This window comes from Neodiprion lecontei, chromosome 5, assembly GCF_021901455.1.
Source record: "Neodiprion lecontei isolate iyNeoLeco1 chromosome 5, iyNeoLeco1.1, whole genome shotgun sequence".
NCBI classification, from domain to species: Eukaryota; Metazoa; Arthropoda; class Insecta; order Hymenoptera; family Diprionidae; genus Neodiprion; species Neodiprion lecontei.
In genome coordinates, this window is record NC_060264.1 from 31928714 (window position 1) to 31940280 (window position 11567).

General features: G+C 37.5%; 2 protein-coding genes across 6 annotated transcripts; both read left to right on the forward strand.

Annotated features, from left to right (window-relative positions):
• The first annotated feature begins 2705 nt into the window (after positions 1 to 2705).
• LOC107217604 (probable cysteine--tRNA ligase, mitochondrial) lies at positions 2706 to 5625 on the forward strand. Of its 2 annotated transcripts, XM_046740493.1 has the most exons (9): positions 2708 to 2933; positions 3146 to 3364; positions 3632 to 3927; positions 4073 to 4274; positions 4360 to 4622; positions 4707 to 4843; positions 4941 to 5063; positions 5156 to 5419; positions 5492 to 5625. In XM_046740493.1, the coding sequence occupies exons 2-9, from the start codon at positions 3318 to 3320 to the stop codon at positions 5540 to 5542; spliced, it is 1383 nt and encodes a 460-aa protein (XP_046596449.1). In that variant the 5' UTR covers positions 2708 to 2933; positions 3146 to 3317; the 3' UTR covers positions 5543 to 5625. The 2 variants fall into 2 exon arrangements, with proteins under 2 accessions (XP_015510681.2, XP_046596449.1); XM_015655195.2 differs by having other exon boundaries at positions 2706 to 3364.
• Positions 5626 to 7579: 1954 nt separating this feature from the next.
• On the forward strand, positions 7580 to 11339 carry LOC107217629 (kelch-like protein 22). Of its 4 annotated transcripts, none has more exons than XR_006904611.1 (8): positions 7580 to 8145; positions 8215 to 8721; positions 8842 to 9031; positions 9139 to 9247; positions 9332 to 9453; positions 9557 to 9659; positions 9841 to 9945; positions 10177 to 10323. XR_006904611.1 is itself a non-coding variant. In XM_015655232.2 (8 exons), exons 1-8 carry the CDS (start codon positions 7969 to 7971, stop codon positions 10518 to 10520), a joined length of 1506 nt encoding a protein of 501 aa, XP_015510718.1. In that variant the 5' UTR covers positions 7587 to 7968; the 3' UTR covers positions 10521 to 11339. The 4 variants fall into 4 exon arrangements, 2 of the variants coding, with proteins under 2 accessions (XP_015510717.1, XP_015510718.1); XR_006904610.1 differs by having other exon boundaries at positions 7581 to 8145; positions 9841 to 9955; XM_015655232.2 differs by lacking the exon at positions 9841 to 9945 and having other exon boundaries at positions 7587 to 8145; positions 8215 to 8291; positions 8472 to 8721; positions 9557 to 9793; positions 10177 to 11339.
• The last annotated feature ends 228 nt before the right edge of the window (positions 11340 to 11567 follow it).

Consider the following 11567-nt stretch of genomic DNA (forward strand, 5'->3'; position numbering starts at 1 on the left):
CAGCATCTCTCTCCATCTAGCGTACCACGGAACGCGGTAGATGGTCCAGAGATGCATTTCGCTCATTCAGACGATCACAGAGATCAACCGAATGCAATCATGGTCGGTAATAACTAAATAATTAAATTTAATTGAATTGAGTAACGATTGAGAAATGGTTGCAAAGTGTTAATAAATAGGACATTCAATCTCTTTAATATTCAAATGCTCACAAATGGTCGAGTGACTCGAATACGGAGTCGTTTGAAAAAAAACTCTGTGATCGTTTGACGCGTGGATTACAAAATTTAGTAACATCACGGTACATCGCGACCTTCCTACCCCTGCCTGTTTCTCAACGGAACCACCCAACGGAAAAGAGAGACTCTCACACACACATGCATAAACCCCGCGACGGATCCCAAAACGTCCACCTACCTACCCGGTTACCTATATTCGATCTAAACGATTCCCCATTTTTTCCAATACACATCATTCTTCATCATTTGCTCCGTGGTCACTGACTTACATTTTCATTGATTACCTGTTGGGAGCAAAATGTTTTTGTATCATAATCTGCCTACTCAGAATATAGTAGCGCGGTCGTATTCCGCCAACGCTAATATTGTATGTAGTATGTGAGTAAATCTTGGCAGATTATCGGTACATTAACCTTTTGTAAAGTTGATTAAAAACATCCTGTATGCCAATTAGCATTTTTCTAAGTGAGCTAAGCCTACAGTTGATCAATGCTTGTTGGATGTCAAAAGATTGAAAATGATATACAACATAAAATGCAATTTGATTACGTTACGTTATGTCAGCCTTTGGAATTTTCTCGATTTAACAATAATGTGAATAACTGAATACGTTCAAACCTCAGGTGAACCCACCACTTAAACGACATCATCGGTAAATTACGTAGATTACTACAGCAGTTGTGAAACACAATTCGATCTCGCGAGTGCCGAGTAAGCGATGGTTACCTGTCGCGATGCTCATTCCACTTTTAACAACGTGCAAAATTTATAATTTTAAGTAAGCTACAGTAAATTAAATTGCGAAGAAAAAAATTATTCGACTGAAAGTCAAGCACGTTGTGATCGTGAATGAGCCTATCCATGCAGATAAGAAATCGAAGATTTGTGCAACAATTGTTACCGCCACGCCACGTGACAGAGGAATCCCAGGGAAATACCCATAACCTAACACGTGCAAACTCACCAACGTTGCCGAGAAATGGAAAAATTACTCGGAAGTCTCTGCTTAAATCTGTAAAAAACAAAACAGAACACTTGAATTAATTTAATAAATTGGCTTTTCAGTTTCCAAATTAATTATTACTGTTGTCTAGTTTCGTATTCATTGTATGTTATGCAAGAACAAAAGTTCGGCTTTAGATGTACCACCTCGAATTATCAATCAATAATTAAAATGAGTATTGTTACCTTGACTCTGGGCTGCTCCACACTTTTACATGTAGTAGTTCTTGCAGCATCCGAGGTTTACTGGCGAAGCGACGCACTTTTTACGTAATTTAGATCTTTACTAATCTCTTGTAGTCCAAGAATCCGCACCGCAACAACACACGATCCTACATTCACTTTATGTGCTGTAGCTGTCTGAACCGACTGAATAAACTTTCTAACAATGCAACTGCGCATTTACCGAAGATCACCCCAAAAAAATAAAATAAAACTGTCACACGACGCATAGAGACAAAAATAACATCACTGAAATCTGAAGTTACACAAAAAAATGGAAACTCGAAACACGAAATTCACCTTGAACGTTCGTAGGATGTTTTTATTTCAGTAACTCGGTTTCTCTTCAGGCTACACGCTGCTCTTCGTGTATTATTCACAGATGAGTATGGTACAAGTACACTGATCGAACAACGCGCTCTGAATGTTGAAATAATACTGCGTACACGTTATGCTGCTCTAATCTCTCGGAAACGACTGATACCGCACGGCGTTCAGAAGAGAGTTAAATAAGTTCTGTGAAGGACGGAAGATAATAATCCTGCCGCCCTCTCTGTCGCTCTTCACATGGAGTGGGGGTAGCTGCACGCGCCTGCCTAGCTGTTTAGAATTATTATCTGCTCTCGTTTAGAGAACCGATTCGAATCCGTTCACGGGACGCTTACACCGTTGCTTACGCTCTGTTTTATTTATCTCTATGGTCTCAGCGGCTGGGTGAAAACACCACGTATGCTACGCATAACGCGATCAAATGTCTAGAGCATTGCCGTAACAATGTGCGACGTCAGGCGAAGTACGAATTCTCCGACCAATTACGGATATTTCTTGAACGGCATTTTCTCAGCTTTTCAATATCACTATGACGACGGTATGTTACCAAAACACCGTGGTTACCAACGTTAGGCGCTACCATGGTTGAACATGACCAATGAAAAATATGGTATTAAGCGTCTCGCCAGTCCATCCTCACGCAAAGGTTGAACAAAGACAGAAATATGCTCCCGTTAGTGAAAGCGAGAAGGTGTGTGTTCTCACCTCTATCTCTTTCCTTGCCAATCAGCAACGAGTGTCTGAGAAGGACAGAATTCTCCTAATTTTCTATCTTCCTCGGCGACACTCTCAGGCAGCGCTACGTTAGGCGAGCGTTCCAGTATTAACATATTTTGGGAATGTAACCTTAAAAAAAAAAATCTAAGCACAACCAATTGTTACCGGTAGGGGCGCTACTATTGTTAAACACAACCAAGGTCCCTAGATTAAACCATAGACAATGAATTAAACACAACCAGAGTCCCTAAAAACATAACCTATAAGAAAAATATAGTATAACCAAACCACGAACCGAACCTGTAATTTTGTAACGTGTGAACAGGAATGCAAAGAATGTGTCCGCTGAAGATTTTTGCGGAAATTGTATTCAACACAATAAAATCATAATCCTTTCCTCATCGTCAAAGTTTTATTTATATGGTACTGATCGAGCATTGCGGAATACCGGCAATCGTCCAACCATCGTATAAATTAAAATCCAACCTATAAAAATACATTATTCAGAAAAATCTGCTTGAATATATTATCGTGACATGAAATAAAGGCGCAAATAGACTAGAATAACCAAATGAGTATTTTAATTTTGACATAATGAAACTGCTACGCTCACTGTTGGTTTCTACATTCTGTAGAAATAGACGACTGCATGTGTCGGCATGGAAAAATCAAGATAAGAAAAAGAATGTGGGTGAAGTCGCGTGGATTCAGCCGACAGGATTTGACACGGGAATAGTAGTTTACAATCCTATAGTAAAATCTAAAGTTCCATTGATTACACGAAATGAAGGATACGCCAGTTGGTATATGTGCGGACCAACGGTTTACGACTCTGCGCACATAGGTCACGCTTGGTAAACAAATTATTCTGCCTTGCTCACTTACGTCAACTCTTATGGGAATTCAAGAAATCATTGAAGACAGAAGTTTTCATCTTGACTATTTGCTATTGATACCAGTTATTAATGAAACTTTCTGCGAATATCTGTAAAGCGTGAAATATTCCGAGACACAGAATTTTCAGCTGTCAAATTGAAAAGCGGTTGCTTCATCATATAGAATTAAACATGGCTTCAATTTCTTTCATTCTAAAATCATGATATACCATTAATTTCTTACAGTTCCTACGTCAAATTGGACATTATCCGTCGAATATTGGTAGAATATTTTGACATCAACTTGATAACAATGATGGGCATAACAGATATTGATGACAAGATAATAAAGAAGTCTGGGGAGAGTAAGCGGGACTGGAAAGAATTAACAAGGTTCTATGAGAAAGAATTTTTTTCTGATATGGCAGAGCTGAATGTTCAACAACCGTATCTGTGCTGCCGCGTGTCAGAACACATGCCTCAAATATTGCAATTTATATTTCAAATACTAAAAAATGGCGGGGCCTACGTCACCGACGAAGGTACGACCGGTGCGAGATTCCGACCGATGAAAAAACTACCACTTTGTAATATATGGTAAATGATGCAAGGAAGCGTTAACGGTTGTTATCACAAATTGAGAGATTATCTTCCAGTATAATGCAGATGATTTGAATTTTGAACTAGGTTCAGTCTATTTCGATACCAGTAAGTATCAGGCGTACGGAAAACTAGGCATTAAGGAAACAACCGCACCTTGTACCCAGGGAAAACGAAATGGCCAGGATTTTGCTCTTTGGAAGGCTGCCAAGCCTGGCGAACCTTTCTGGGAAAGTTCCTGGGGACCCGGCAGACCCGGATGGCATATAGAGTGCAGTGTAATGGCCAGGTAATATTTACAGGAAAATTGAAAATGCATATTTCATTACCATTTCCAGCGGCAAATTCAAATTTTTCTTCTTCTAAATCTTCAGTGAGAAGTTTGGAAAGTCTGTGGACATTCATAGCGGAGGTATCGACTTGGCATTTCCTCATCACGAGAATGAAGAAGCTCAATCATGTCAACATCACGGAGTTTCACAGTGGGTTAATTACTGGCTGCACACAGGACACCTTCATATAAATAGTATGAAAATGTCCAAAAGTTTAGGAAACAGTGTCAGCATCGCGGAATTACTTGATAAATTCACTGCCGATCAGTTCAGGCTCTTTTGCTTGACCTCGCATTACAGGAGAGGTATTTTTTGTTGTCAGTTATCAGTTATTGTTTGTATCAACCAAACTCAATTTATTCTCAATGATTTCTTGACGTCCTCTCCAGGGGTGGAATACACGGATGATCTCATGGCGGCATCTGTTGCAATATTAAAAAAAGTTGAGTGTTTCTTAGACGATTGCAATAACTACGTGAACGGAACTTTACCAGAGGGAAATGTAGACGAAGTTGTAATATTGCAAGTAAGATTAGTTCTTGGGTTTTTATTTGTTTCAAAAATGAAATGGGCTAAAAAGCGTTAATAAAATAATGATTTAAAAATATTTTTTATGACTTTAGAGCTTGGCAAAAACGAAATCGGTAATTCAATCAGCCTTAGCAGGTGACTTCGATACCCCAAAGGCGATACGCGAAATTACAAGTTTGGTTACTCTTGGAAATAAGATGTTACATTCGCCTGAGGTGAGTGAAGTCTGGTTATGCCATCGTTGTACTTAGTTTGCGATTTTTAATTAATTAAATCAATAAATAACATTGTACGTACATGATTTCAGGAAGAAGGAACAGTGCGAAATCCTGCTGTTATCGCAGCTCTCGCGAATTATATAACATCAACATTGAAGTCTTTCGGGTTGGAAACAAACACGAAGAATACGCAGAAGAGTAGTATACAAACGGCGGACGTTATAGATGATCTTGTAAACTTGAGAAGAGATGTTAGAAATTTTGCGCTTGAAGTCAAGCTAAAGGATAAAAGATTGTTAGAAGCATGCGATGCAGCAAGGAAAAATCTATCCCTTCACGGAGTTCAAATAAAGGTGAGAATTGCAATTCGAAAGAATAAAACTTGACCCTGAACACGGTGATATCAAATTTATGCTCGTTTTCAGGATTACGGGAATACATCTACGTGGAGTTTTGGAGGAGCTAGGAAAACATGAATTTAAAAATAGCACCATCATTTTTCTTTGCTATTGAAATAATGTCATCCGTTAGGCTATCAATAAAGTAATTGTACAAATTATTGCGCACCCTCGTGATTTTAATCAATTATTCGTCCAAATGATGTTGATAAGTACCGAATCGGATATGGATAAGATAGATGTATCAATCTCTAATGTCTAGGATAGGATGTAGGATAAGGAACACGGTCGGATTTAAGAATGTAGTATATAACTTTAAGATTCAGATTACGAAAATGGTTATTTAGATATTTTGGGGGAAGAAAAACGTTCGAATAGCTAAACTGTCGCCCGCACATGCCTTTCTAAAATGTAAACCAAAGACCAAAAGGAAAAGACGATTCTATTCGCAGGCAAAGTTTAAGGGGATTCCTTGTCCAAATTCTCATCACTCTTCTTTCATTGTTGTCCTTTTTGCATAGACTGTCGTTCAATGGACGCAAGAATATTTGAACAAATATTTAAAACAATAAAACTACCGCGATCCCAGACCATGTCTGATCAGGTTTGTTCATCTAGCAGTCAAGTTTGATGGATTTGCCAAAAATTGGTGAATTCAGTGAGATTTCGATAGTGTTACAATACATTTCGTGAAATTTCAATATTGTCACTGCTATGCTTCTAATTATACTATTATTTACCATTAATTATTGTTCTTTACTATTATCAGCACACCATTCGCCGATATTTCACATCTATTGTTAACATGTACGTTTTACTCGTACTTGTATTTGTAATGCACATCCAAGTAGGAATGTTAACGTTTTTGCATTTGCAAAACTGAACTTTTAACGAGCCTTATACTTTTCAAATGATCATTCTGAAAACAAGGTTGTATAGAATTTCCGATTTCTTTTTTTTTTTCAAACCTCGGAAAGCTAGTTTTATTGTAATTATTATTACGTTTTAAATTTTTTTTACCAAGATCACGGGTTATAAGGTCCACACAATCGTCATTTGAACAATTGCATATCAAACAATAAAAAATTATATTTCAAATCGAGACGTAAATGCTAGTGCGATCGTTTAATAAAGATCGACACATTTCGAAACTTTGGCCAGATAAATTGATTTTTCGTCAATGATTCAATTGTTCTAAAGAGTTTAATTAATGCACACGCATAACACGCGAATGATTTAGATTTAAAAAAATGTAACAAGCCGACAATAATCGGCAATAATCGAAACGAATATCGAACGAAATTGAACAAAACAAAAACCGTAAGTTGTAGAGCTTATCTAGCGTACTACGCATTCCCATTGGCGAAATTTAATTAATTTTTAATCACCTTGTGGGCAACATAAGGCATCAAATAACACGAAAAACGTTATAAATTCAATGCTATGTTTCGTATTAGACGTAGTAGTATTGGCACAAGCACTAATTCAGAGTCAAACGATATGATCGCGCCGTTGTTGAAATTTTTTTTTCAATCACAATAAGAACCATATAAATACACATTACTCGTATCAGAACAGGCAATTGCAACGCGATAGAATCGCGACAGTCACTTATTTAACAAACTATTGCATTGGGGGTTGATAGATAATTAGGTATATATTGGCATCGACACACCCATTATTAAGTTATAAATTTATAATTACATATGAACACTGCTGCTTTTCACTTAGTGAAGAAATATTCAAAGAATAATTCCATTGACGAGTTGCACACCGAGAAATTGAAACCACCAAAACTCCGCGCAGGTATGGCGCAGCAGTTTTACCAACTCTCACCAGTAAAAATTCAAACCAAGTAAAATAAATGAATATTACATGACGCAGCCGGCAGGATCTCGATTATCCAAAATAACTACCCAACAAGTATAATTGAGCGTGAACGAATGTTAGCATTAGATTAGCCACTGATCATTACTTTAAAGAGTAATTGCTCTTGATCAATCAAAGTAATATCACAGACGAATGTTCGTCGGAGGTGCCGCATTGTGAGGTTGGTCAATGTATGTACACCATGATGTAAACAAATAGATTTTTCAATGGTTTCGAGATTAGTCTAGCAGCTAGAAGTTCCTGAAAATTCGCAGAAGCTGCACGAAGAAAACCGGTTTTGATAATCATCTGCTAGTTACTTAAAGAAATGTATGCAAATCAGGTTTTTGCGCATATTTTTGCGGTTGCATTTGCCGTATCATATCAAGCAAAAGCATGATTATAAACAAGCAGAAGTGTCATCAGCCAGCAGCGTGGAGGGGGGCAGCTGAACTTGATTCGCATACACATAGAATAACGGCTGATGGGTTGAAACGGTTGAAACCGTTGATTCAAACAAGTGGTGTTCGATGCTAGAGGACTAATGACGGTTAGTGTCTTGAATATCAGTGTTCCGTGGAAACAAAGTTCAATCACATGTACCGGTAACTGTGACGTTCCTGAAATCCCTGAATATGGAAACGACGAAGGAGCGGGTAACCTTGATTCTCGGGGAAGAGCGAATAGAAGCGTACCGTGATGATTTATCGTCGAAGAGCGATTACTTCGCGTCTCTCTTCTCGCCAAATTTTTGCGACACTCTAAGCACCGAGCACCGTATCAATTATGAAATCGATGCAAAAACATTGCGGGTAAGTTGAATCAATAAATTAACCGTTGTCTGTGTAACCTCATCTTATCGTATGGTTTCTCTTGTGCAGACATTCGTCAGCTGGACTTCTGAGAGCGCTAATTCCACCTTCGCCGATATTCGCCGCGTCAAACGCAGTCTTTCAAGGTACGCCTCGCAGTATTCCAGCTTAGACGACGTTCCCGAGTTGCTCGAATTGGGCGTTTTGTTCGCCGCCGAGGAACTCACCAAAGATTTGACGAACATAATTGCCTGCCGTCGTCTCGATCCCGAAAAATCCATCCAGTTCTGGCGATTGGCTAAAGAGTTGAATCTCTTGGTTCTCAGAGATCTCGCCAAAGCTTCATGCCTGGAACACCTCTCTGAGGGTCTGCATTGTTCCACCTATCTTGAACTTCCCGAAGAAGAGTTTTTAGATCTGGTAGGAAGCGCCTGCAACCAATCGTCTCTCGACTTTCTTCTCGAAATAACTAAACAGTGGCTGGAGCGCAATGTTCCATCCGGCGAAATCGACAGATTCAAATTACATTTTCCATTTATGTTGTTGGAGAAAGATGCTTTGGACAATGATCGCACGGTACGGAATAATTTTATTCCCGGTTGCAAGCTGCACGCGGGTTATTAGATGATTGACTATATAACATTAAATTTTTTCCTGTTGTTTACTTTTATTATTAATATTTTTCATGTCTTACAGGAAAAAATCAATGAGCAACGGTTGAAGAGCAATGCACAATGTGTTGTGGGATACAAAGTGATTGGTGAAAACCAGCAGCAAGTTTGTATTTATTGTTGGGATGGAAGTAAATTCTTTGAAGTTGCTGAAATACCTAAGTTTTCCAACGTTTCTACCAAGAATATCGAAGGCAGGCAGGCTGTAGGGCGAGGTAAGCCTCAGGTCTCAACAGAGAGTGAATTTCAAAGAGATCCAGCTCTAAGAATTGGTCTTGGGTGAAAACCGTGACTTCACATTGATTTATTGTTAAAATTGTAGGATATGACATCTACATTATTGGTGGAGAGTATGGGATCGGTACAGGATTATTTGAAAAGGAAATATGGCGCTACTCTACGATTACAAAGTCCTGGTACTACGTCACCAGGTGCTTATGTCTCCTCGATAGTTCTAAACCATATTCATAATCATGAGAAAAGCATTGTAAGTGAGTGTTCTGTGTTGTTTCAAGTTTGCGGGAACCACGCCGACACATGGCAGTAGCATTTTTGAACAACAGACTCTATGTGATGGGCGGTGTAGGACGTCGCCGTCTTAAACTCTCAACTGTGGATGTGTACAACGTTCATCAAGGTGAGAATGTTAGATGAAAAGAAATTCAGAAAGAACTGAAAATACGTTTATTGCCAATTTAAAGATTCTTTGACAAAATTTCACTGCTTAATTTGCTCAATAGATAGATGGAGCAAGGCGGCGGATGTTCCTGAGGAATTCACCAGTGTACCTATGACGGTCGAATATAATGAAAAACTGATGATCTACAAGTCGGCACTTTACACGTACGACCCAAGAAAAAATAATTGGCAAACAATCTGTTGTGACTTTCGGGGTTTTCGTAACGCATCGTCGCTTGCAACCAAACCGATTTCTATTCAGTACATTGCGTGGTGGAACGACTCAACTTACATCATTGGTGAGTAGCAGTTTTAAAGCCATTAATTAGGTACTACTTACTATTAGGGAGGAGGCCGAAGGCTAATGGCAACCTGTAGTGGCAACAACAAATGGGACATGATATGGTTCTAACATGCCAGTATCAAGAGCACTACATGCAGCATTTCTCTGGTACTTAGAGGTTCGAGAATTATAATCGTTTTATATGATGAGAATAAGTCTTTTATCATAGCACTGTCTACAGTAGTTATAGAGTTAATTCAAATGTCTAATTGTGAAAAAAATGAAAAAACGAAACCTAGGTATTTTACTTTGCCTGACCAGTTTATTTCATCATTCAAGTTTCCTATAAATCCCATTGGAGTTGCTTACCGCTATTTCGATCAACGTATTTTATTACAGATTGCAACAATCCAAAGTATGCCCAAGTTTGGATTCAAGGAGATCTTTCAAATTACCCTGCTACTTGGTTTTCGGATTGTGCATCAGCGTTTAGCAATGTGGTTACCAATGGGCCGTATTTAATCGGTTTTTCACAGAGCGAAGATACAGTCTACATAGAAACAATGATGCTTACAAGGGATAGGTATACGAAAATGCGAATGAGATACAGCCAAGATGGAACCGGTATACGGAACCTGTGCGTTGATTCTCCGATAGGCTGTTTTAATATAATAAATTCATGCAAATTGAACGAACGACTTTTAATCGACATCGATGCCAGCAATAAAACAAGACGGTATTAAGTCGTCTGCATCTAATTCTGTTTTTTTTTTCAACTTTTTTTTTTTAATTTGATTTTTACATGTCATCATAGTGATAAGCTCATATGATAATTGAGTACTATATTTGTAAATGATTTGTATAATAGATGACGATTTGAATACTGATGTGAAATTAATAAGAATAATCACTGAGAGATTTAAAATTCCTTACAAACTGCTTGCCATTTGAATATCAATAAACGACTTATAATAGAATCTGAGAAAAAAATGAATTTAATTTTACCAATATATTACAAAGTCTAAATTGTCTCAATTTATATTTAGCTATATACATACATAGACGTTCTCTATCGCATTTCTAAACATACATACATATAGGTATAGAAAATCGTAATTGTAGATAGTTGGACTGAGTAATTATTTCTATTGCTACAATAGCCGTTATTTTTTTCAGAGTTTTTATTTTTTTTTTTTTAATTTTTCTTTTGCGTTACATTAGTTGTCGATTATTCTATCTAACACAGTTTTGCTTTTTATCGCTAAGCCTAAATTCACACTTTGGATTATTCAAAATTAACATTGCACACATCACACATTGTCTTCACCATACTCTGAAACTAATATAGATGTTACTGAATATTTTTGTTCGACCCAGTAGACGTTTTTCAATCGAGAAAGTATCAGTAAATACTCATCAAAAGAATCGAACAAGTCATGAAATTCAAGAAATTACTCAATAAATGGAAGAACAAAAAAGTCTAAAGTTATTTTAACATAATATAGAATACTGCTGTACATGAAAAGTAATTTCACCTGATTAAAAATCTTCGAATAGAGGGACATGCATTAAAAAAAAAAAAAAAAAACTGAATAACAATAATTTAAAAACATATATTGATCCGTATATCTACCTATATAAAAAAATTTCAAATATTCTTAGCGAACGCCCGCGTTTCTTTAACTACTTTTCTTTGTTCTTCAAAGTACAATAGCAAAATTTGAAGATGATACGAAGCCAGCGTGTGAAACGTGCAACCAGCAAATTTTTTTTTTTAAATCTAAATATAC